The sequence below is a fragment of the Heptranchias perlo genome, chromosome 24 (genome assembly GCF_035084215.1).
Source record: "Heptranchias perlo isolate sHepPer1 chromosome 24, sHepPer1.hap1, whole genome shotgun sequence".
NCBI lineage: Eukaryota > Metazoa > Chordata > Chondrichthyes > Hexanchiformes > Hexanchidae > Heptranchias > Heptranchias perlo.
Window position 1 is genome coordinate 47,245,825 of NC_090348.1, and position 27,817 is coordinate 47,273,641.

At 48.8% G+C, this 27,817-nt stretch overlaps 1 protein-coding gene across 7 annotated transcripts in view; it reads right to left on the reverse strand.

Annotated features, from left to right (window-relative positions):
- shank3a (SH3 and multiple ankyrin repeat domains 3a) overlaps window positions 1–27,817 on the reverse strand; it is a 777,353-nt gene that overhangs the window by 239,117 nt on the left and 510,419 nt on the right. For all 7 annotated transcript variants that reach the window (XR_010967116.1, XM_068005245.1, XM_068005243.1 and 4 more), the window contains one exon: window positions 24,096–24,209. Coding sequence is in view for 6 of the 7 variants with exons in the window: in XM_068005245.1 (XP_067861346.1) it covers window positions 24,096–24,209 (114 nt within the window). In the remaining variant the exon portion in view is untranslated. The remainder of the gene's footprint in view (window positions 1–24,095; window positions 24,210–27,817) is intronic.

A 27,817-nucleotide genomic window follows, 5' to 3' on the forward strand; every position in this document is an offset into this window, starting at 1 on the left:
TGAAGGAATAAATACAACTTGAAGTGGGAAAGTGCTCACACAGTCCTGACTGGTATAAAGACTCATTCAGCATAGGCCAAACCGCACCTAAAAAAAACAGGCTACCACCCAAAACAACAGCCCCTAAACACGTTAATGGCCAAAATCGCTGTGCTGTTTCAGCGATGTGCAGCGGTGGTGTGTCTGAATGGAGAGGCCCGAGAACCGAACTAAATCCGTCCTCGGGCCTTATCATAATAAATTAGGCAAGGTGCAGGCATTAATAATGCACCCTGACAGAGCAAAAACTCGCATTTATATAGCACCTTTCATGACCTCAGGACATCTCAAAGCAGTCACAGCCAATGAAATACTTTTGAAGTGTAGTCACTGTTGTAATGTAGGGAAAGGCAACATCCAATTTGTGCACAGCAAGATCCCACAAACAGCTATGAAATAAATGGCCAGATCATCTGTTTTAATGATGTTGGTTGAGGGATAAAGGTTGGCCAGGACACGGGGGAGAACTCCTCTGCACTTCTTCAAGTAGTGCCATGGGATCTTTTACATCCACCTGAGAGGGCAGATGGGGCCTCGGTTTACGTCTCATCTGAAAGACGGCACCTTTCATAGTGTAGCACTCTCTCAGTACTGCACTGCAGTGTTAGCCTAGATTATGTGCTCAACTCCCTGGAGTGGAGCTTGAACCCACAAACTTTTGACACAGAGGCGAGAGTACTACCATTGAGCCACAACTAGCACCTTCCCCTCAATGATATAGTCCGACCGATCCTCCAGCCAAGCCCCACTTTTCCAACTTGCCAATCCATTGCTAAGGATCTGGGTTGGGTACCTGTTCAGTCAGGAGTGCTTACAAAATCATTGTAGGTTATCTCACAGGCCCCCTCCTGGGCCATTTGGTATGGACTGCTTCTCAGCACAGTGTAAGTGAGAGGGAAGATCAGTCACAAGGGAACACTCCAGAGCCCTTTATAACCACACCAGCTTCAGTAACCACCGCAATCTATTAAGAGTCAGCTCCTCAAAGACCTTTGAACATCTCATCGATCTGTTTGCACACACACTCAAAGCTCACGTTACTGTAGGTAAAATCCTTCAGCGGATGCCCAGAGAATGGGCCCGGAGGCTGCTCTCTGACAATTCTGCTTCAATTCCATCATTTTTCAACTTTTTTTGTGTGAGAATTTAATGTTGGTAAAGATGAGTGAATTGAATACAGGGTAATGGAACACTTTTAGCTCAAGCACCAAGTGGTAGCAGCAAACACAGCACAGGTTAGATACAGAGTAAAGCTCCCTCTACACTGTCCCATCAAACACTCCCAGGGCAGGTACAGCCCGGTTCGATACAGAGTAAAGCTCCCTCTACACTGTCCCATCAAACACTCCCAGGGCAGGTACAGCACAGGTTAGATACAGAGTAAAGCTCCCTCTACGCTGTCCCATCAAACACTCCCAGGGCAGGTTCAGCACGGGTTAGATACAGAGTAAAGCTCCCTCTACACTGTCCCATCAAACACTCCCAGGGCAGGTACAGCACGGGTTAGATACAGAGTAAAGCTCCCTCTACGCTGTCCCATCAAACACTCCCAGGGCAGGTTCAGCACAGGTTAGATACAGAGTAAAGCTCCCTCTACGCTGTCCCATCAAAACACTCCCACGGCAGGTTCAGCACGGGTTAGATACAGAGTAAAGCTCCCTCTACACTGTCCCATCAAACACTCCCAGGGCAGGTACAGCACAGGTTAAATACAGACTAAAGCTTCCTCTACACTGTCCCATCAAACACTCCCAGGGCAGGTACAGCACGGGTTAGATACAGAGTAAAGTTCACTCTTCACTGTCCCATCAAACACTCCCAGGGCAGGTACAGCACGGGTTAGAAACAGAGTAAAGCTCCCTCTACACTCTCCCACCAAACAGTCCCAGGCCAGGTACAGCACAAAGTGTCTGCAAAGGGATATTGACAGGTTAAGTGAATGGGCAAAAATTTGGCAGATGGAATATAATGTGGGAAAATGTGAAGTCATCCACTTTGGGAGGAAAAATAAAAAAGCAAAATATTACTTGAATGGAGAAATACTACAAAATGCTGCTGTACAGAGGGATCTGGGTGTCCTCGTACATGAAACACAAAATGTAAACATACAGGTGCAGCAGGTAATCCGGAAGGCAAACGGAATATTGGCCTTTATTTCTAGGGGGATGGAATATAAAAGCAGGGAAGTCTTGCTACAACTGTACAGGGTGCTGGTGAGACCACACCTGGAGTACAGCTCTGGTGCCCTTATTTAAGGAAGGACATACTTGTATTGGAGGCAGTTCAGAGAAGGTTCACTAGGTTGATTCCAGGTATGGAAGGGTTGTCTTATGAGGAAAGATTGAACGAGCTGCCAGAGGCAGTAGTAGAGGCGGGTACAATTTTGTCTTTTAAAAAGCATTTGGACAGTTACATGGGTAAGATGGGTATAGAGGGATATGGGCCAAGTGCAGGCAATTGGGACTAGCTTAGTGGTATAAACTGGGCGACATGGACATGTTGGGCCGAAGGGCCTGTTTCCATGTTGTAACTTCTATGATTCTATACTCATTGGAGTTTAGAAGAATGAGAGGAGAACTTATTGAAACATACAAGATTCTGAGGGGACTCGATAGGGTAGATGCTGAGAGGATGTTACCCCTCATGGGGGAATCTAAAACTAGGGGGCATAGTCTCAGAATAAGGGGTCGCCCGTTTAAGACAGAAATTAGGAGGAATTTCTTCTCCCAGAGGGTCGTGATTCTTTGGAATTCTTTACCCCAAAAAGCTGTGGAGGCTGAGTCATTGAATACATTCAAGGCTGAGTTGGACAAATTTCTGATCAGCAAGGGAGTCAAAGGATGTGGGGAAAGGGCGGGAAAGTGGAGTTGAGGTAAAAATCAGATCAGCCATGATCTCATTGAATGGCGGAGCAGGCTCGAGGGGCCGAATGGCCTACTCCTACTCCTATCTCTTATGGTCTTATAGCACGGGTTAGATACAGAGTAAAGCTTGCTCTACATTGTCCCATCAGAAGCACCCAGGGCAGGTACAGCATTACCCCTAACTCAATTCAGTTCAGGGCACTTCCTGCTCTTACTACCTATCTCAATGGGGAATAACCATATCTGATAAAGTAAGTAAAACCTCACCAATGATATAGTACAGAGGAGGATTGATTGAGAAATATAGAAGATACAGGGTTAAATTGTTACAAAGAAATGCCTTGAAGTGATTTGAACAGCTGTGCACCAGAAGATGTCCCAGCTGGTGTATAAGTATCTGCTTCATAGCTGGAGTCAAGATTTAGTTTCCAAAAGCTCTTGAGTGATCAGCTTGGAAAATTTTATAAATCTCCCATTTAACTAAAGTGTCGTGAAAATGAGGACAACTGACCTCTCCACTTCATTTCCACGATACTTCACTCTGTAATCCTAACGTCTCTTCTCCTCCTCCTCACTGCTTTCGAGTCTTTTCCTCTCCTCATCTCTCTCGTTTCGCCCTCTCTGTATCTAACCTGCGCTGTACCTACCCTGAGAGTGATTGATGAGAATGTGCAGAGCAGTCAATGTCAAAACTTTTACAGAGACAATCCCTCTTTCTGTTTCACCAATGCTGGTTTTTGTGACATGAATCCTTATTCCTCTTGCACTAATGCCCCATTCCTGTTGCACCAAAGCTCTGTTTTTATTACAATAATGCTATGTTTCTATTGCACTAATGCCATTTCATTTGCAACAAAAGTCCTATTTCTGTTACACTAATGTTATTTCTGTTGCATGCAGGCCCTGTTTCTATTGCACGAATGCTCCATTTCTATTACACGAATGCTGTGTTTCTGTTGCACTTATACCCTGTTTCTTTTGCAAGAATGCCCTATTATGTTGCAATAATTCCCCATTTCTACTGAGCTAATGCTCTGTTTCTATTGCACGAAAGTCGTATTTCTCTTGCACTAATACCACGTTTCTATTACACTAATGCCCTGTTTGTATTACACCAATACCTTGTTTGTATCACATCAGTGCCCTGTTTGTATTACACTAATGCCATGTTTCTATCACACCAATGCCCTGTTTCTATTACACTAATGCCATGTTTCTATTACACTAATACCCCATTTCTATTAAGCTAATGCCCTGTTTCTATTGCACGAATACCGTATTTCTCTTGCACGAATGCCTTGTTTCTATTACACAAATGCCCCGTTTCTATTACACCAATGCCCCGTTTCTATTACACTAATGTCCTGTTTCTATTACATTAATGCCCTGTTTATACTGCACTAATACCCTGTTTATATTGCACTAATACCCCATTTATATTACACTAATGCACAGTTTCTATTGCACAAATACCGTATTTCTCTTGCACTAATGCCTTGTTTCTATTACACCAATGCCCCATTTATATTACACTAATGCCCTGTTTGTATTACACTAATGTCCTGTTTCTATTACACTAATACCCTGTTTATATTGCACTAATACCCCGTTCATATTACTCTATTGCCCAGTTTCTAATGCCCTGTTTCTATTACACTAATGCCCTGTTTCTATTACACTAATGCCCTGTTTCTATTACACCAATGCCATGTTTCTATTGCACTAATGCCCTGTTTTTCTTGCACTTATTCCATGTTTCTCTTGCACTAATGCCATGTTTCTATTACAGGAATGCCCTGTTTCTATTACACCAAGGCCCTGTTTCTATTACACTGATGTCCCGTTTCTATTGCACTAATACCCCATTTATATTGCACTAATACCCCATTTATATTGCACTAATACCCAGTTTATATTACACTAATGCCCAGTTTCTAATGCCTTGTTTCTATTACACCAATGTCCCATTTATATTACACTAATGCCCAGTTTCTGTTCCACTAATGCCCCATTTCTGTTGCACTAATGTCACGTTTCTGTTTCACAAATGCCTTGTTTCTGTTGCACAAATGCCCTATTTCATTTAAGCTGCATATGTTTTCTATTTTGACTGCACTAATACCCTGTTCCTGCTGTATACCCCCTTTCTGTTGCCCTGTCTCCTTTTCACTGGCATTCTATCTGATGTAGAAAAGCCGGGATTCCCAGTCTTGGCTCAGCAGCATTTTATGTTATTCGCCCCCGCAGGACTATTACTGGTATGTCATATTTATAAACTTCACAGGGAGTCCCTGCAGCAGTCCTCAGGTAATAACTCACCATGGATAAAGGATGATTCAGCATCAGCGGTTCAGCACCCGCTCAGAGTACCACAATTTACTGTTTTCTTATTAACATAAATGCCATTTATTCAACAATCCTCTCTTCAGAGACAGCACTGGAAAATAAATGAGGTGGTGTACATACCAACAGGCTAGGGAGCACCACGTCACAGGACGCTTTTGTTCCCTGCACCTGGGGGCAAAGGACCTTCAGAGGCAAAGAGACTAAATGAACAGACACCAAGAGTATCAGAGATAGAGGGACGAAATGAACAGACACCATAGGCCCGATATTAGGAGGGCGGCGGGTTTGCAGCGGGGGGTCGACTGGGCGCGTGGGTAACACGCCCAGTGAAATCGGGGTGCTCCGCACGCGACTGCAGCTTGATTGGAGCCACTTACCTGTGCTTCCGGGTTTCACGCTGGAAAACTGCGCAGCGGGCGAACTGTGCATGCGCAGCATAGGCTGTCAGCTGGAGGAGCCCTATTTAAAGGGTCAGTCCACCACTGACTGATGCTGCAGGAAATAGGTAAAATTACAGCATGGAGCAGCCCAGGGGGAAGGATGCTCCCAGGTTTAATGATGCCTCACTCCAGGTATTATTGGATGGGGTGAGGAGGAGGGGGAGGACAGCGGGAGGAAGCGGCCTGCCTCTGCCACCAAGGCCTGGCTCGAGGTGGCAGAGCAAGTCACCTGCACCACTAACATATCGCGCACCTGCATACAGTGCAGGAGGCACTTCAATGACCTAAGTAGGTCAGCCGAAGTGAGTACACTTACTCATTCCCCTACACTCCGTCTGCCACATCACCGCCCCCACCCCACATCTCCTTCTGCACTGCCAACACTACTCTATCATATCACTCCTCACACCCACTCAAAGCTCATCCTCATCTTACCTGCACTTACTCACCTCGCCAGTACTCATCCCGCCACTACCACTCAACCCAATCCTCATACAATCTCATGGCTCTATCTCATACTCACCCTCTCATGCATCTCTTTCACGGTCAGCCTCACTCAACCTGCCACTACCTGTGCTGCAGCCACAGGGCATGCATCACATATGTGCAGTAGGCAGCGTAAGGCAAACGTGTCGTGGGCATGAAGGGGATGCACAAGGGTGTTTGAGGGTTTGTCATGGTTTTTACCTATATTTAATTTCTGATCAACTCACATAACATATTATATTGTCACCACTACTGCCACATCTTTGCGAATCTTGTCTGGTTTGTGCAATAATGCCCTTTCCTGAGGATCACAATGAAGACCCACAACTGATGCCACCCATTGTGTCACTGCAGAGTGGGTGTAGGTGTATTTGCAGGGCTCTTTTGTGCAGACGACTGAGAGACGTCAGCGATGTCCCCGGTGGCACCCTGGAAGGATGCAGAGGAGAAGTTGTTGAGGGCAGTAGTGACTTTGACAGCGACAGGTAAGATGATGGTGCTCGGGCCAGCCGGGAGCAGCTCAGCATGAAGGAGGCTGCAGACGTCCACGACTACATATCGAGTGACTCTGAGCCTCCGTGTGCACTGCTGCTCAGAGAGGTCCAGGAAGCTGAGCCTCAGTCTATAGACCCTGTGGCGAGGGTAGTGCCTTCTGCGACGCATCTCTCTCTGCGGTTGCCCTCCCTCCTGCTGTGCAGGTGGATGTGTCACAGCACTGTGTTGTGGAGCACCACGTGTCAGAGGTGGACGGCGTGGCCGGTGAGGCTGGTGATGCTGTTCGTCCTCCGAGGAGGTCATGACTGCAGCTACGGCGGCCCCCATCCAGAAGATGTACATTTGAGGGGGTCCGCAAGGTAGGTACATGTGTCTGGACACCAGGGTAAGTGTGCAAGTTGGTGAGTTTTCTTGTTAGGAGGAGGGTGGTGGAGGCCAAACTTTGTCCAAAATGACAGAGTGGCCTCCTGCAATGAGTGAGGGTCTTCCCCCCAACCTGTCAAATGGACCTTTGCAGCTGCCACAGGCTGATGGCTGCAACACTTCCATTTGAACTGGGAGTGTTTCCCCCAGTACGGGAAACAGTCCCAGTTGTTTGCAAAATCCCAGTCCTCCTAAAATGTCATGTTAATCAGGTCTCTAAACGACCTGAAATACCTTAATGATGACTTTAAGTGGCACCCCGCCGGCTTTCCGATTTTCGCAGCCCCCCCGCCACGAACGCACCCGCTCGGGGGTGCGTAAATCGAGCCCCAAGTGTACCAGAGATAGAGAGACTAAATGAACAGACACCAAGTGTACCAGGGATAGAGAGACTAAATGAACAGACACCAAGAGTATCAGAGATAGAGAGACTAAATGAACAGACACCAAGAGTATCAGAGATAGAGAGACTAAATGAACAGACACCAAGTGTACCAGGGATAGAGAGACTAAATGAACAGACACCAAGAGTATCAGAGATAGAGAGACTAAATGAACAGACACCAAGGGTACCAGAGATAGAGACTAAATGAACAGACACCAACAGCATCAGAGACAGAGGGCATGTTTTTTTCCTGGAGCCGGGAAGAGAGTGGTTGGGGGGAGGGGTAAATTTTCACATGGGAAACACGGAAGTGAAGTGAGCGTGTCGGAATCTGCGATCACAACTTAACTGAAGCCAATTATTTTTGCTTCCGGGTTTCATGTCTTCAAGCTGCATAGCGGACGGAATCCGCACCCGCAGGACATGATCTGAAGTCCATTATTTAAAGGGCCAATGCACAAATGTATTTGAGGAGAAAGGAGGAAATTAAGCTATAGATTCAAAGAAATCAAGGCCAGCACCCAGGTTCACAGATGATTCTCTTGAAGTACTGCTGGTGCAATGAGGAGCAGGAGGGAAACAATTTACCCAGCGAAGGGAGGAAGAAACCTGGTTCTGCCACCAAGAAGGCATGGCTGGAGGTGAGAAGCAGGGGTATGGTGCCCAGGTCTTGGCTGTAGTGCAGGAAGCGGTTTAATGACCTAACCAGGTCAGGAAAAGTGAGTACAGCTGCTGATTCACCTACATCCTGTGGTCTAGAACACTCCTCCCTCACTCTGCCTTGCCAAGCCTACTCCATCATATCACTCCTCACACCCACTTAAGGTTCAGCAGCACCCATCCTTCACTTTCAATGCACTTCCTCATCTCCCTATGTATCTATCCACCGCTGCCACTCACCCCAATCCTTATGCAATCCAATGGGTGAATATGTGACCTTCAGTCACTCCGCAGGTCCGTTCTTTCGCTGCTTGTAGGAGAAGAGAGAGCAAAACGCAAGGGAGAGGATGAGGATTGGAGGAGGCCCTCCACAACTAGTCCAGCTGACCAATGCAGAGGAGGAGGCCACGGAGATAGGTGGCACATCTGCATCCCTCTCCATCAGAGGTGGAGAGACTGGGAACCCGCAGATGCCTGGTGAAAGAATTAAAGATCTTTCAAATACATGATGACTTTATTTCTGAACTATGAGAAACCTGAGAATGGTGGCTGCCAAGATTGTTACTTTGCCATGACTAATTCATATCGCTTTTTTTTGTCTTCCAGTGCCTTCAGTGATAAGAAGAATGTGTGGCGATGCATGACATTGATTCCTCAGAGAACCTCATTCCTTCTGAGGATGCACCTGAGGATATACATACGGCCATGCACCAGCGCAGATACTAGCACTTCAGTGGGTCCTGTTAGCCAGTTAGTTGGGTTGTCACCTGGCGATTCACAACTCACAAGTGCGCATGAACAGACACTGGTGGCAGGGACAGCAGTGGAGAGTCCACTCCCCTCCAAGCTCTGCTCAGCTGGACAGAGATGCTGAACCCCGGGGGCCATCGTTGAGAATGAGAATGATTGAGGTACAGCTGCAACTTTGCGAGGTTCTGGAAAACGTGTCAGGCACACTCTCCACAATAGCGGAGAGGATGGAGGAGTCCAACTCCAACATGAGTGGATTGTTGTTGCAGGTAATTGTGAGAATGTCTGCCATGAAGAGGGTGGCCGCCTGCATGGAGCTTCAAGCATGGCCCTCAAATGAGTCTATGCAGGCCATGACCACGGCCATACAGACTTTGGAAACCAGCATAAGAACATAAGAACATAAGAAATAGGAGCAGGAGTAGGCCAATCGGCCCCTCGAGCCAGCTCCGCCATTCAATAAGATCATGGCTGATCTGGTCCTAACCTCAAATCTAAAATCATGTCCAATTTCCTGCCTGCTCCCCGTAACCCCTAATTCCCGTAGCATGTCTCCCGTATCATCATGTTTAAGGTAGCATGTCTGCCACCTTAAACAGGATGATAGATACCTTATCCGTGGCCTTACAACGCGTCACTAATGTGCACCTAACTGTTCTCCAGGTAGGAGTGATGTGATGCTGGCCCAGGAGAGGGTTGATGATGAAAGGGGACATGGAAGTGGGAACTCCACTCAAATCATGTCTCACCCGTTGCCCCCCCCCCCTCCAAACCAGTACTCATCATGCTGCCTCGTCTACAGATGGCCGAGTCTGCCCCTCTACAACTGCAGGTGGAGCATTCTTTGGCAAGGTCCTCACGGCCTCCAGAACCCTGAGGTTGTAGGCCAAAAGCATCTCAGCAGTCAGGACAGGAATCTGAGCAGCCTGCCTCTACCTTTGTAGAAGCCACAGGGGATGCACCACATAGAAGCGGTAGGAAGCGTAAGTTCAAGAAATTATAGTTCACCGAGGGTAAGCACATGGGTGCTTGAAGAAATGTTATGTTGTGAAGTTTCATTTTTTTAATACTGACACATAAAATTTATTGATTTGCACCACTTCCACGCCTTGGCCACTATTGCATTCCAAGTGTTAAGTCACTCTTTCATTTGCTTCATGATGAATGCCAATACATGATGGGACCCATTGGGTGGATGATCAATGGGTATATGCTTGGTTGAAGGACTGTTTTGTGCAATGATGGGGGGGTGGATTGGTGCTGGTGGTTGCTGTGGCATCTAGCCTGAATATCTCAATATCTCGTTTCTGCCACTAAGAGAATCTGTGAGTGATGAGGGCATCCCTAGCATCCCAGGCAGCAATGTGCGTGGCTGGTCTGGCGATGGGTGCCCCATTTTCATAGTCCTCCTTGTCTTCCTCTTCCTCTTCTTCAATGCTGTCGCTATCAGAGGATGATTGATGAGCACCTTCATCCTCCTCCAACTCTAAACCTCTCTGCTGTGCTGTATTGTGCAGGACGCAGCACACAATGATTCTGGAGACCCTTGCTGGCGAGTACTGAAGGGCGCCTCCAGACCTATCCAGGTTCCTGAAGTGCATCTTCAACATGCCGATGGCTTGTTCAATGGTGCACCTGGTGATCATGTGGCTCTGTTTGTAGCACTTTTGTGCCTCATTGGTGGGGTTCCTCACAGGTGTCATGAGCCAAATTTGCAGGGGGTATCCCTTGTCTCTAACAAGCCAGCCCTTAAGTCTGTGTCCTGTTTGGAAGAGGTCTGGAATGTTGGACTGGTGCAATATAAACGCATCATGACAGCTGCCAGGGAATATACTTATGTGCAGAAGACTGACACATCCTGGAGATGTCTCCGGAGGTGCCCTGGAAGGATCCAGAGGCAAAGAAATTGAGAGCAGTGGTGATTTTTGCTGCGACAGGCACTTCGTGGCTACCAGGTCCAGCAGGCTCTTCCTCAATGAGGCTGCAGATGTCCGCGATCACCTGCCAACTCAATCGGAGCAAGTGTAGGCACTGCTCCTCAGAGAGGTCCAGGAAGCTCAGCCTCTGTCTGTATACCCTCTCACATGGGTAGTGCCGCCTGTGACCTCGGCGCCTTTGTTGCTCCTCTCTCAGCTGTTCTCCACTCAGCTCCCCTCTCTGCTGTTCTCCTGATCTTTGTTGTGCACCTCTCTCTTGTGCCCCTGCAGATCTCAACACAGCATGAGGTGGCTGCCGTGGATGGTCATTTTCTTCCTCCTCAGATGTCCTCTCTGGATACATCGAGGGCATCCTGAAACCCATCGTACAGGGAACCCCCAGCTTCTGTCGCGACACTACAGACTTCCTACAAAAACTCAGTACCCACGGACCAGTTGAACCAGGAACACTTCTCACCACGATGGACGTCTCGGCACTATACACCAGTATCCCCCACGATGACGGCATCGCTGCGACAGCATCAATACTCAACACCAACAACAGCCAATCTCCGGAAGCCATCCTACAACTCATCCGCTTCATCCTGGATCACAATGTCTTCACCTTCGATAACCAGTTCTTTACCCAAACACACGGAACAGCCATGGGGACCAAATTCGCACCCCAATACGCCAACATTTTCATGCACAAGTTCGAGCAGGACTTCTTCACTGCACAAGACCTCCAACCAACACTATACACCAGATACACCGACGACATTTTCTTTCTATGGACCCACGGCAAGGAATCACTAAAGAGACTACACGATAACATCAACAAGTTCCATCCCACCATCAAGCTCACCATGGACTACTCCTCAGAATCAGTTTCTTTCTTGGACACACGAATCTCCATCAAAGACGGGCACCTCAGCACCTCACTCTACCGCAAGCCCACGGACAACCTCACGATGCTCCACTTTTCCAGCTTCCACCCTAACCACGTCAAAGAGGCCATCCCCTATGGACAGGCCCTGCGAATACACAGGGTCTGCTCAGACGAGGAGGAACGCGATGGACACCTACAGACGCTGAAAGACGCCCTCGTAAGAACGGGATATGACGCTCGACTCATCGATCGACAGTTCCGACGGGCCACAGCAAAAAATCGCATAGACCTCCTCAGGAGACTAACACGGGACGCAACCAACAGAGTACCCTTTGTCGTCCAGCACTTCCCCGGAGCGGAGAAACTACGCCATGTTCTCCGCAGCCTTCAACATGTCATCAATGAGGACAAACACCTCGCTATGGCCATCCCCACACCTCCACTACTCGCCTTTAAACAGCCACCCAACCTCAAACAGACCATCGTTCGCAGCAAATTACCTAGCTTTCAAGAGAACAGCGTCCACGACACCACACAACCCTGCCACGGTAACCTCTGCAAGACATGCCAGATCATCGACACAGATACCACCATCACACGAGAGGACACCACCCACCAGGTGCATGGTTCATACTCCTGTGACTCGGCCAACGTTGTCGACCTCATACGTTGCAGGAAAGGATGCCCCAGAGCATGGTACATTGGCGAGACCATGCAGACGCTGCGACAACGGATGAACGGACACCGCGCAACAATCGCCAAACAGGAGGGTTCCCTCCCAGTCGGGGAACACTTCAGCAGTCATGGACATTCATCCACCGACCTTCGGGTAAGCGTACTCCAAGGCGGCCTTCGAGACACACGACAACGCAAAATCGTCGAGCAGAAATTGATAGCCAAGTTCCGCACCCATGAGGACGGCCTCAACCGGGATCTTGGGTTTATGTCACGCTACACGTTACCCCACCAGCGAACAAATGTTATCTGTTTTTAATATAATGGGTCATTTGCTGGCTTTCTCTGCCTTCCGGATGTTTCTGCCTCTCTCTGTTTTTTTTTCCTGTTTGTTTTTTTTGTTGAATGTGTATTCGGGGGTTCTGCAGGTGACACCTCTCTGTCTGAACACGGTGATTGCCTTGGCAACGGGCAGTTGCAGGGGCATTCTGTAAACACCATGTATTGTTCTACATGTATAAATGCGTAGGCTTCAAGGAGCTCCTGAACATTTACCTGAGGAAGGAGGAAGCCTCCGAAAGCTTGTGAATTTAAAATAAAATTGCTGGACTATAACTTGGTGTTGTAAAATTGTTTACAATTGTCAACCCCAGTCCATCACCGGCATCTCCGCCTCTTGAATACATCCATGGCGCCCCCATCCTGATCTTGTTAGTTTGAAAAGATCCAACGTTTTGCTAAAACTGTCTCAACACAAGAACTCTCAGCCAAACGTTTGCCTGGGAGAACTGAGAGACCAGCTGCAATAACTAACCTTTAATTCAGATGGGGCAATCACATGTTTAAAAACCCAAATTAACTGCGGCTGAATCTCGCCTCCATTTGTTTCACTGAAGAGATTCAGAAGCCCCAGGAAACCAGTGCTGGAGATGTTAAATTTGATTTTCTGTCAGACTCAATCAAAAAAAACCTACTTCAACTCTCTCAACAACGTTAACTGCCCCGTTTACGACCTGCCCGCTGGCACTAATTGGGGACCCGACCTCTGTGACTCGGTCCAGTGCACGGATCCAAATGCGCCCACATTAAACCCAGAAGTGGGCGCGTTTGAGCCGGGTTGCAGTCGCGATTGAAAAACCTGCTATTTTCACCTCCCAACCCACCTGTTCTTGGAGATTAAAATTCCCCACAGAGAGACTAAATGAACAGACAGCAACAGTGGCAGAGATAGAGAGACGAAACGAACAAACGCCAATAGTGGCAGAGACAGAGGGAGTAATTTTAACCCCCAAGACGGGTGGGCTGGGGGTGAGTGGGTAGTAAAAATTGTGGATTTCTTCAGTGGGACTGCTTCCTGAATCCAACACACCCAGGTTTAACCCAGGAATCATTTGGATGCGCGCAGGCAGCCGAAACCCGGAAGTCCCATCCCCAATTAATGCTGGCGGCTAGCTTGTTAAAGGGGTAATGTAGGTAATTTAAACAGTTGAGGTACTTAATTTTTAGTGGATTCTGAACCTGAAACAAATTTTACCTTATCTGAACGGGTTTGCCATGGCTTCTCAAACTCGCCAGTGAAATGGAGACAAGATTTACGCAGAAGTTGATTGGACACTTTAAACCTGTGATTGACAGATATCAAGAAAAGCTCTGGGATTGCAGCAGGTCTCAGTTCTCTCAGGCAAACGTCTGGCTGAGAGTTGTTAGTGTTGGGTCTCTATTCACTCTTCTAGCCATCACTCAATTAAATTAAATAAACTGAAAATAATCAATTGTTAACATCCTAAATCAATGTTGAGTGTGTGCACAAGCTTATATTTTGAAGAATGATGACAAAATCTGAAATATTGGAATATTCTGCAGTCAAGTTACTTGGAAGAATCGTAACATTTTATAAGAGCTTGCCTGGCTATTTAAAATTATAGAACTCCAAATGTTTCCAATTCTCATCTATTATTTGCCTTTGTGTGCTCTATCCCTTCCCTTCTTTTTCTGTCTTTCTCTCTCTCCATCTGTTGCAATAGGCTTTCCATTGATATTTATTACAAGCTCAGCCTTCCACAACTATTTGGATTGTGTTTCTTCCCACCCCGCTTCCAGTAAATACTTCATCCCTTTCTCTAGTTTTCTCCTTCTCCGTCATACTTGCCCTAATAAATCTATTTGCCACACCAGAGTTCCTAAAGGTCCTCCTTTTTCCTCAGCTGAGTCTTCCCTCAGCAGTGGTTGACAGACACTTTGATTGAATCCACCACATTTCCCATATTCAGCGGAATACAACTGCCAGGGACATCCGTTCGGGTTTTCATCTTTTAATGCTAATTTTAGTGCAGGTGCTATTAGGAAGTTCAAAAAGTGAATGTTACTTATATTGCACTGATCATGAAATCGCTTCTCTCCTCCATCTCACCTTCTTCTTTCCCTCACCCCTCCTCCCGCTCCCTCTCAATTACTCCCCATCTCTTTCATTTTCCCTCTCTCCTCTCCCTTACCATCCTCCTCTCCCCTCATTTCTCCCTGACCCCACCCTTCTCCTGACCTTACCCTCAATCCGCCCTCTCTCCCCTCCCCATTCCTTTTCCTCGCAGCCTCTCTCTTCCCTACCCTTCCTCTCCCCCTCATTCAGTCTGCATTCAGTGTTCTCATCCTCTCCCTTTTTCTTACCCCTCCCCTCCCTTGGTTCATTTAGTCTCTCTACCTCTGCCACAGTTGGTGTTTGTTCATTTAGTCTTTTTCTCTGTTGCTGTTGGTATCTATTCATTTAGTCCCTTTACCTCTGGTTTCCCTGTCTTAGTTCAAATATCTCCCTTGTGAAGAGTTGCAATGCCATGGGAGATCAACTAGTAAGAATTGCAACCAACGAAAAGAAATCTCTCCCCACAGCACCACCACTGCATCACTTTCTACAACCCCCGGTAGATGAATAAATGTGGCCCTCACTCAATGAGCAAAAAAATAAAATCAAAACCCACCTACTGAGCAAAAAATGACCATAAGGCTAAATGCATTCCCACAGCATACGGCCACAAACACGTTGCAGAAATTCGAGGTTAGGACAACAAACCTTCTCCTCCCCACCACAGAGCAGAAATTCTGGCATAGGATCACAAACTCTCATTCACCTCCAACCACCCCCATCTGAGAAACTGCTGGTTGGGATATTAAACCAGCATCCATGCCAATACCACACCCCCCCCAACCCCCCGCCCCTCGCTGCCGATGGTCAAGAGAGAGACTAAATAAACAGACACCAACAATGGCAGAGAGAGAGAGATACTAAATGAACAGCCACCAACAGCAACAGAGACCGAGGGATTAAATGAACTGACACTAAGGGCTCGAATTTAGCAGGCCTGCGGGTTCCCAGCGGGTGGTTCTCCGGGAGCGTCGAAAACGCGAACGGCGAAATTAGTGGGTTGCCCACGCGATCGTAGCAGGCAACACACTAATAGGAATCAATTACCTGCTCCTCCGGGGTCCACGGCGCTGGCCTGCGCGTCGGTCGGGCTGCGCATGCGCAGTACGATCTGTCAGCTGGAGGCTCTCTAGTTAAAGGGGCAGTCCTCCACTGACAGATGCTGCAACCAATGGGACAAATTGCAGCATGGAGCAGCCCAGGGGGAAGGCTGCTCCCAGTTTAATGATGCCTCACCCCAGGTATCATCAGATGGGGTGAGGAGGAGGGGGAGGACACAGATCTTCCCCCCGGCGGGCGGGAGGAAGCGGCCTGCCTCTGCCACCAAGAAGGCCTGGCTCGAGGTGGCAGAGGGGGTCACCTGCGCCACCAACATATGGCCCACCTGCATACAGTGCAGGAGGCGCTGCAATGACCGCAGTAGGTCCGCCACAGTGAGAACACGAAGTCTTTCCCCTACACTCCGTCTGCCACAACACTGTCCCCACCCCAAATCTCCTTCGGCACCGCCAACACTATTCTGTCACATCACCCTTCATACCCACTCACACCCCATCCTCATCTTACCTCCACCTACTCACCTCGCCAGTACTCATCCTGCCACTAACACGCAACCCAATCCTCATACAATCTCATGGCTCCATCCCATACTCACCCTCTCCTGCATCTCCCTCACGGCCAGCCTCACTCAACCTGCCACCACCTGTGCTGCAGCCACAGGGCATGCATCACATATGTGCAGTAGGCAGCGTAAGGCAAACGTCTCATCAGCATGAAGGGGGTGCACAAGGGTGTCTGAGGGTTTGTCATATTGAATTTCAGAGCAACAAACAGCACACATTATATTGACATCACCACTGCCATGTCTCCGCGAATCCTGTCCGTTGTGTCCAATAATGCCCGCTCCTGGGTATCACTATGAGGACCCACCACTGATGCCACCCATCGTGTTACTGCAGAGTAGGTGCAGGTGTATTTGCAGGGCTCGTCTGCGCAGACGACTGAGAGACATCGGCGGTGTAGCCGGCTGCACCCTGGAAGGATGCGGAGGAGAAGGTGTGGAGGGCAGTGGTGACTTTGCCAGCGACAGGTAAGCAGTTGGTGCTGGGGCCAGCCAAGAGCAGCTCGGCATGAAAGAGGCTGCAGATCTCCACGACTACATGTCGAGCGAATCTGCGCCTCCCTGTGCACTGCTGCTCGGAGAGGTCCGGGGAGCTGCGCCTCGGTCTGTGGACCTTGTGGCGAGGGTAGTGCCCTCTGCGACGCGTCTCTCTCTGCGGTAGCCCTCCCTCCTGCTGTGCAGGTGGGCGTGCAACAACACCGTGTTGGGGGGATCCACGTCTCTGCGGCGGACGGCGTGGACTGCGAGGCTGCTGGTGCTGGTCATGCTCTTCGTCCTCCGAGGGTGTCCACACACCACCCAACTGGCAGGTGTTGGTCTGAGGGGTTGTGCAGGGTAGGTGTGTGGTTCCTCGGACTGGGGCTGCGGTTTCGTGTCGGTCTGTCCTCTGGCTTGGCGGGGGGTGGTGGAGGGCAGGGGTTGCCCTATGTGACGCGGTGGCCTCCTGCGTGGGTGAGGGCTCTCCCCCGTGGAGCGCACCTTGGCACCTGCCACAGGCTGCTGGCTGCAACACGCCTGGTTGGAGGGAGACTGTTTCCCCCAGTGTGGGAAACTCACTGCCTTGAACCTAAAATCCCACACTTCCTCTTTTGACAGCTGCTTCAGCTCATTAACTGACCACAACGAGCAACTTAAGTACTCTCAAGTGGAACCCCGCTGGCTTTAATTGCCTGCGGGATTCCCACCAGCGGGGCTTGCGCGCGCAGCCCCGCACGTCAGCGCGGTACCCGGAAGTGGCCGGGATTTCGTCGCGATCCGGTCACGTGACCGGAGATCGGGATTTTCGGGGCCACCCCGCTGGTAACCCGCCGGAAACACGCTCCTAAAATCGAGCCCTAAGAGTCACAGAGATAGACTAACAGACACCAACAGCAACAGAAATAGAGAGACTAAATGAACGGACACCAACAGTATCAGAGAGAGACAGAGACTAAATGAACAGACACCAACGGTGCCAGAGACAGAGGGACCAAACGTCGGCCACCAGTTCCACCATTTTATTCTGTCTGCAGGGCAAGTTAGTCTGTACAGGGAAGTTCACTGCTGTAATAGAAAAACAATGAATGCAATTCCAGCAACCGTGCACGTGGAGTTATGGTGCGTTCACTGGTCTCCGAGTCAAGTCATGGTGTTAATGGGGCGAACACGGTAAAATGGGAACCAGATCAGATTCCAATAAAAAAAAGACCTGCATGTGTAGAATGCCTTGTTGGACCTCTCAGAAAAAGTATTCTCATAAACAATCCTAAACAGGCGATCAAATCCCACCATGGCAGTTTGAGAATTTGAATTCAGTTTAAGAAATTGGAAAATAAAAAGCTGGTATCAGTAAAAGTGACCATAAAGCTGTTGGATTGTTGTAAAAACCCATCTGGTTCACTAATGTCCTTTAGGGAAGGAAACCTGCCGTCCTTACCTGGTCTGGCCTATATGTGACTCCAGTCCCACACCCAACATGGTTGACTCTTAACTGCCCTCTGAAGTGGCATGGCAAGCCACTCAGTTGTGTTAAAACTTCTTGCAGTGGTTCAAGGAGAAGGCCCAGCACCACCCTCTCAAGGTAATTAGGGATGAGTAATAAATGCCAGCCTTGCCAGTGACGCCCACATCCCGAGAATGAATGAGAAAAAAAGACATCTCAAAGCATACTGGGAAGAAAAAAGGTTGACAATCATCAGGAGGAATCGAAGTTGAGGGAAGGGAGACAAAAGTACGGTCAGCGAGAACGGATTTGAAGGGGACCTTTGAAAGCAAGCAGGGACTTTTGATGGGGAGATTTAAAAAGTCCTAAACAGATTAACTATTTGTTGCTCTTTGTTGCGCTGCTCTGCACAGAATGCCTACGTCACAAGATGGGCATCAATCATTGCCATTGACCACATGAGCTCCCAATGCCAGTGTAGGTGCCTAGATGAGGTTGGCACTTCCTACAGTGGCAGGGAATGGAAAGACCAGTGGGCAAGTCTACAGTATATGGTAGCAGCTGTCTTCCAGATGGGATTACTGCAGAATGCACTGTCTGCCCACTCTCTTGATCAATGGACATGGCTACCATGAATAACTGTACTGAGCAGGTTGCTTGGATGTGTCCTCTCAGGTTCTGTTTGAAATCTTTGAGACTGTCCACAGTCTGACCATGTATCAGAGAAACATTTGGCCCAAGAGGGCCTAGAGTTAAGAGGTTTGCTGGGTCCAGTACGGCCTGATCAACCTCCCTCAGTCCTCCCCTGGTCTGTCCTCAGTGTGCCCACTGGGTCCAATACTGACTGAAGCAATTTCCCTGCTGTCTAGCCGGTGGAGCGCGCTGATCAATGGCTGGCCATGATAGCTCTACAAGAATAGGTTTCACAATGCAAGGGAGCATCAGGGCCCCATAGCGGTATGTGCACAGACATAGCGATAGCAGCAATGCTGACAGATGAGGGTTGCAGTGACAGGCACAATGAGAGAGGAGATGCAAAAAATTTTGAGGGAGCGGCTGCAGACAAACCGAAGGGAGTGCAGACAAACCTGAAGGAGGAGGTGCAGACAAACGGAGGGAGAAGATGTAGACAGGTGGAGGGAGGAGATTCAGACAGATGGAAGGAGGAGATTTAGATAGATGGCGGGAGGAGATTTAGATAGATGGAGGGAGGAGATTTAGACAGATGGAGGGAAGAGATGTAGACAAGACTGAGAGAGGATGTGAAGACAAATCAAGAGAGGAGGCAGACTGACTGAGGAGGAGGTGCAGACATCTATCTAGATTGTAAGTACAGATGTGCAGTGATACAGAGGGAGGAAATGCAGTCAGACTGAGAGAGAGATGCAAATAGATGGGCCAAGGTGACAGACGGGCAGATTAAAGGTGAAGCAGATGAAGGGAGAAGGAACAAATAGATGAAAGGAGGAGATACGCTGACAGATAGAGGGAAGCAGACCGACGGACAGAGGGAGAAGGAGACACACAGGCACACAGAGAGTGGAGATATACAAACAGAGGGAAGAGCACACAGACAGAGAGAAGAGATGTACAGCTAGACAGAGAGAGGAGCACACAGACAGACAAAGGGAGGAGTAGCAGGTAGGACATGCAGAAATAACAAATGGGAAGAAAAGCAAAGGAAAAATGAAGAATAATTACATCTTCAGTCAACTGGTTAAAGACTCAGTTCAGATGAAGAAGGTGAGGTACTGGAGGGACACAGGAAATGCCATTAATCCCAGCGTGTGAATACAATTCTGTAATTCATATTTTGAAATGTATATTAGTCGCCGAATGTCATTGCGCTGGGGATTCCTCAGGCCACAGACTGTTTATAAATCTCTCTAAATGACTTGAATGGTTGCAGATTGATGTGTGGAGTTTGCAGTTGAAATAGAAAGCTAAGTAACATGCAAGCCTCTGACCCACACAGAGCAGAGCACCTCTCTGAGGAAACGTCTGGCACTTTAAAGCGACAATTCAAACAATGCCTGTTTGAGTAATAATGGATTAAAAGCTACATTATTTGATAATTAAATTATTTAAGAGTTTCTGAGCACTGTGCAAATGGTATGAGAAGGATTCGATTCCCCAAACAATAGTGGCACATTAATAGCCAGCACATTTCAAGGGGCCCATGCCTGTTGTGCATTTAGTTGAAATTGTCTCAGAATCATTTCATGTCACATACTTAAGAGCCAAAAGGAAGACACCTTCACTCTGTCTCTCTGGGCTGGATTTTAACCCAGGTCCCATTAGAGGTTAAAGGACAATGTCGAACCCATCCTACTATCCAGTTCCCCATCAGAGAGAGGAGACCCTTGGCCCCTCTGTCTGAATTTGACCAAAGGTCCGAATGATAAATGGCAAGTTTAGGGTCCACTGTATCACTGAATCCTCCGTCAGAGGTCATTCCAGAGTTACCCAGCTCTCCATATACATGGAACACAGGACCTGTTGCAGCTGACCACAATGTTCTGTATCAATCCAGAAACATCCACATATACCAGAAGCACAGCCTCACACAGCCCCAGTACACTGATCCACACAACCTCACACAGCCCCAGTGCACTGATCCACACAACCTCACACAGCCCCAGTACACTGATCCACACAACCTCACACAGCCCCAGTGCACTGATCCACACAACCTCACACAGCCCCAGTACACTGATCCACACAACCTCACACAGCCCCAGCACACTGATCCACACCGTCTCACACAGCCCCAGTGCACTGATCCACACAGCCTCACACAGCCCCAGTACACTGATCCACACAACCTCACACAGCCCCAGTACACTGATCCACACAACCTCACACAGCCCCAGTGCACTGATCCACACAGCCTCACACAGCCCCAGTGCACTGATCCACACAGCCTCACACAGCCCCAGTACACTGATCCACACAACCTCACACAGCCCCAGTGCACTGATCCACACAGCCTCACACAGCCCCAGTGCACTGATCCACACAACCTCACACAGCCCCAGTGCACTGATCCACACAACCTCACACAGCCCCAGTACACTGATCCACACAACCTCACACAGCCCCAGTACACTGATCCACACAACCTCACACAGCCCCAGTGCACTGATCCACACAACCTCACACAGCCCCAGTACACTGATCCACACAACCTCACACAGCCCCAGTACACTGATCCACACAGCCTCACACAGCCCCAGCACACTGATCCACACAGTCTCACACAGCCCCAGCACACTGATCTACACAGCCCCAGCACACTGATCCACACAGTCTCACACAGCCCCAGCACACTGATCTACACAGCCCCAGTACACTGATCCACACAGTCTCACACAGCCCCAGCACACTGATCTACACAGCCCCAGCACACTGATCTACACAGCCCCAGCACACTGATCCACACAGTCTCACACAGCCCCAGCACACTGATCTACACAGCCCCAGCACACTGATCCACACAGTCTCACACAGCCCCAGCACACTGATCTACACAGCCCCAGTACACTGATCCACACAACCTCACACAGCCCCAGTACACTGATCCACACAACCTCACACAGCCCCAGCACACTGATCCACACCGTCTCACACAGCCCCAGTGCACTGATCCACACAGCCTCACACAGCCCCAGTACACTGATCCACACAACCTCACACAGCCCCAGTACACTGATCCACACAACCTCACACAGCCCCAGCACACTGATCCACACAGTCTCACACAGCCCCAGCACACTGATCTACACAGCCCCAGTACACTGATCCACACAGCCTCACACAGCCCCAGCACACTGATCTACACAGCCCCAGTACACTGATCCACACAGCCTCACACAGCCCCAGCACACTGATCCACACAACCTCACACAGCCCCAGCACACTGATCTACACAGTCTCACACAGCCCCAGCACACTGATCTACACAGCCCCAGCACACTGATCTACACAGCCCCAGCACACTGATCCACACAGTCTCACACAGCCCCAGCACACTGATCTACACAGCCCCAGCACACTGATCCACACAGTCTCACACAGCCCCAGCACAGTGATCTACACAGCCCCAGTACACTGATCCACACAGCCTCACACAGCCCCAGCACACTGATCTACACAGCCTCACACTGCCCCAGCAAACTGATCTGCACAGCCTCATTATCCACTTCTGCCTTTGGGTCTCTCTCACGGACAGTTTGGATGAGGTTCCACTCTCCCCTTCTCCTGTCTTTGGGACTCTCTCTCACACGGTGTCATGGTTTGCCCTAAATCAATCCTTGTGACTTACTTTTTTATACTGTTTATCGTATCAGCTCTACTAGATCCCCTCTCATGTTCCTCCTTTCAAGGCTGGGGAACCCTTTTGGAAAATGCATATGTTCATGTGGATGGTAACTGAGGTCAGGATTGGTTTGGCTATGATGGCACATGTGGTTGAATAGCTGGTTCAGTGTTTAGGCTCACGTATGAGGAATGGCCTGTTGGGTGGGGTAAAGAAGGATATTTCGGCCACTGGGATAGTACTAGAGTCAGTGTCTTTAGGAGAGAAAGGGAGAAAATCAAAAGAACATTTCCCATTATGGTCCCATTGTGTTAAGTCACATGATCATAGATGATGAGGTGCGAGATCACTATCCTCTCTATTATCCTTTCACCCGTAGAAAGCCTCGGTCACTGGGCTCGAAGCTTAGGTCCATTCAAAAAAAAAATCAAACTATATCTCCAAGGAATAATGTGTTTGGGATCGAGGATTAAAGGGGCTTTGTCATCATGTTTGGCTGCTGGTTAATTTCCTAAGTTCCCAACTCTTGCACGTTACACTAAAACAGATAACAGCAGCGACTACCCTTCAATAGTGCCTTTTTATAGTGAACCGGCTGGGAGAGGAGGGGATACTTCACGGGGCAATAGGACCTGGGAGAGCTGCCGGGGAGGTGACTGAAGGTACAATTGATAGGATGGTAGTTGGGGCGGGGGGGGGGAGACTCTCAAAGGAGGGGAGAGATATAGCAAGGACGGAGGGGCTTAGGACTGCAAGGCGCATGATGACTGAAGGCAGCGCCACCAAAGGAACTCTCCAGGGGGGTGATGGAGACACGCACTATTGTAGAATAGAGCGTGTGCACTGGGACAAGGGGCTGCAGAGATAGAACTAGGCCAGGCCATGGAGGGAGTAAGATGAAGGCACGGATTTTGAGGATGATGTACCGGTGGGTGGGGGCTGCGAAACTAGTGGAGGTTCAACTGGCAGAGGGTTGATGGTGAATTTGCACCATTGGTGAATTCACTAGCAACACCGTGCACACATGTGAATGCAGTCAAGAATTCCTTAAATATAATTGGTTATCACGTGGAATTTTATTTCCTTCAGTTGTGTCCTTCAATGTCCTGACACTGCCAGGGATAAAGGAAGCGACTGCCTGCCCCCCCCTCTCTGCTGCCCGGACCTCCATTAGCCAATAGCCCCGTGGGTTAGGTTCAGCTGAAACCCGCACAGTGGCTGCGGCAGCTGCCCGTCTCCAAACGGACCAAACTAACCTACACAGTGCCAAGGGGTGGGAAGGTCTGCAGGTCACAGCCCCCGACGGATGGAGCAGAGACACTCCTCAGGGGGAGGGTCAACACAACCATAATAAACCCTCATTTATAAAACCATTAACCCGTCGCGGTACGCAATAGTTTGGCACTTGCCCATTTACATCAATCACCGTGACTCAGAGAAGCCATCCTTACCTTGCCGCGTGTTGTACTGTCTCATCTGCACCTCCTCCACACATTCTGCAGCAAACCAGCCAGTCCGACCTTTCACTGTCCCTTCCCAGAACCCTCCCTCGCCGATGCTCAGCACTGCAAGAGAGAGGTGGTACGTTAGCATTAGAGCTACCTCAAACTGGAAAAAGTCTAAAATGGAGTCAATGCACGGTCACTGTGCAGCACACTGAACCAAGCAACATTCACACACACACACACACACACACACACACACACAGAGCACTGTCCCGGGTCACGGACAGCAACATTTACACACACACACACACACACACACACACACAACAGCAACTTGCATTTATACAGCACCTTTAACATAGTAAAATGTTCCAAGGCGCTTCACAGGACCGTTATCAAACAAAATTTGATACCAAGCCACAGGTGGCCAAAAGCTTGGTCAAAGGGGTAGGTTTTAAGGAGCGTCTTAAAGGAGGAGAGAGAGGTAGAGAGGTGGAGAGGTTTAGGGAGGGAATTCCAGAGCTTAGGGCCTAGGCAGCTGAAGGCACGGCAGCCAATGGTGGATTGATTAAAATCGGGGATGGGCAAGAGGCAAAAATTGGAGGAGGGCAGAGATCTCGGTGGGTTAAAGGGCTGGAGGAGGTTACAGAGATAGGGAGGGGCGCAGCTATAGAGGGATTTGAAAAGAAGGGTGAGAATTTTTAAATCGAGGCGTTCCAGGACCGGGAGCCACTGCAGGTCAGTGAGCACAGAGGGTGATGGGAGAACGGGATGGTGCAAGTTAGGATATGGGCAGCAGAGTTTTGGATGAGCTCAAGTTGATGGAGGGTGCAAGATGGGAGGCCAGTCAGGAGAGCATTGGAATAGTTGGGTCTAGAGGTAACAAAGACATGGATGAAGGTTACAGCAGCAATGAGCTGAAGCAGGGGCGGATATGGGCGATGTTACGGAGGTGGAAGTAAGTGGCTTAATGATGGAGCGGATATGTGGTCGGAAGCTCATCGCAGGGTCAAATAGGACACTAAGGTTGTGAATGGTCTGGTTCAGCCTCAGACAGTGGCCAGGGAGAGGGATGGAGTCGGTGGCTAGGGAACGGAGTTTGTGGCGAGGATCAAAGACAATGGCTTCGGTCTTCCCAATATTTAGTTGGAGGAAATTTTTGTTCAAACAGTACTGGATGTCAGACAAGCAGTGTGACAAATCAGAGACAGTGGAGGGGGTTGAGAGAGGTGGTGGTGAGGTAGAGCTGGGTGTCATCAGTGTACGACAAGTCATTGAGACACACACACACACACACACACAGCATTGTCCTAGGTCACTGAGACCAACACACACACATATGCTGATACACACGTACAGACACACATGCACACACAGGACCAAGTGACTGAGGTTAACTCAATAACCAATATTACATTTGGGAATATAACAATGCAGATTGTGAATGCTAGATCTGTAGTATATAGCAATAAGTAGTGAGAGATGTAAAGCAGGCTTCAACCTGGGTACATATGGAGAGATTGGGAATTGCAAAGCCTTTTCATTTTAGCTGCAAGAAAATAAACTCATTCAGCCCAACCAGCTGGTGTCCCTCTTCCTCTTGCATCTCAGCCAGCTGGCTGCCATTTAGAATGCTCCCTCACATAGTCACTCAGTAACACCTCCCCCCAGCGCCTGTGTTACTGACTAGCTCTACTGATGTTAATCCAGCTCCCTCACACGGTCACTCAGTAACACCTCCCCCCGGTGTCCTGTGCTACTGATAGAATCTTTACTGATGCTAATCCAGCTCCCGTACACTGATGGGTTCAGTACCTTCTCTTTCCCCAGGTGGGCAGCCCCTGACAATCTCATCAACATTTTTAGCTGAAACATATTTTTTAAAAAATCAACGGAGGGGAAAAGAAAGAGAAAATCAAAGCACAGGCACAGACATGGTGAGACTGCCGTTCATAGAATCATAGAAAGGTTACAGCACGGAAGGAGGCCATTCGGCCCATTGAGTCCACGCTGGCTCTATGCAAGAGCAATCCAGCTAGTCCCACTCCCCCGCCCTATCCTCGTAGCCCTGCACATTTTTTCCTTTCAAGTACTTAACCAGTTCCCTTTTGAAAGACAAGATTGAATCTGCCTTCAACACCCCCTCGGGCAGTGCATTCCAGATCCTAACCACTCGCTGTGTAAAAAAGTTTTTCCTCATATCACCTTTGGTTCTTTTGCCAATCACCTTAAATCTATGTCCTCTACTTCCTGATCCTTCCGCCAATGGGAACAGTTTCTCTCTATCTACTCTGTCTAGACCCTTCATAATTTTGAATACCTCTATCAAATCTCCTCTCAACCTTCTCTGTTCTAAGGAGAACAACCCAGCTTCTCCAGTCTATCCACCTAACTAAAGTCCTTCATCCCTGGAATCATTCTAGCAAATCTCTTCTGCATCCTCTCTAAGGCCTTTGTATCTTTCCTGAAGTGCGGTGCTCAGAACTGGACACAATACTCCAGTTGTGGCCGAACCAGTATTTTATGAAGGTTCATCATGACTTCCTTGCTTTTGTACACTAGGCCTCTATTTATAAAGCCCAGGATCCCGTATGCTTTCTTAACAGCTTTCTCAACCTGCCCTGCCACCTTCAATGATTTGTGCACATATACCCCCAGATCTCTCTGTTCCTGTACCCCTTTTAGAATTGTGCCCTTTAGTTTATATTGCCCCTCCTCATTCTTTCTACCGAAATGTATCACCTCGCATTTTTCTGCGTTAAATTTCATCTGCCACGTGTCCGCCCATGCCACCAGCCTGCCTATATCCTTTTGAAGTCTATCACTATCCTCCTCACTGTTTACTACCCTTTCAAGTTTTGTGTCATCTGCAAATTTAGTAATTGTGCCCTGTACACCCAAGTCCAAGTCATTAATATATATCAAGAAAAGCAGTGGTCCCAGTACCGACCCCTGGGGAACACCACTGTACACCTCCCTCCAGCCCGAAAAACAACCGTTCACCACTACTCTCTATTTCCTGTTACTTAGCCAATTCTGTATCCATGCTGGTACTGCCCCTTTTATTCCATGGGCTTCAATCTTGATGACAAGCCTATTATGTGGCACTTTATCAAACGCCTTTTGAAAGTCCATATACATCACATCAACTGCATTGCCCTCATCTACCCTCTGTTAAACACGATTTGCTGTTGTTTATTGTTGTACAACCACAGACATTAAATAAACAAGATGTTTTAAAGGGCCCTGCTGATAGCTCGACTAGTTGATGCATGTATGAGACCAGCTCCTTGTGCTGGGTCAGTCGAGGGGAAGCAGTCATGGGAAAAGCAGCTTCTGCCACTGTGCAGTGACTCCTGCTGGACGTTACGTGTGTCTACATGTCTTTTGAGGGCAGCCTTAGGATTGGCTGATATGTCCTCCATGAACAACAGTCTGTTGACACTCAACGTCTGTGCTCACACTTCAAGAAAGGCCACTCTGTTGAGATACTGGTGGAGACGTAGTCCAGCCAGAGGCTGCCCCATCAGCAGAGGAGAGAAGAAACTGGGTAAAACAAGAAGACTACTGATATTCATTCTTAGGATGTGGGCGTCACTGGCAAGTTGCCCTGCAAAGGTGATGGTGGGCCACCTTCTTGAACCACTGTATGTGGTTCGATACATACTAGCCATGTCCTTTGATCACGAGAGTGGGCAGACAGTGTGTTCCACAGTAATCCCACCCGG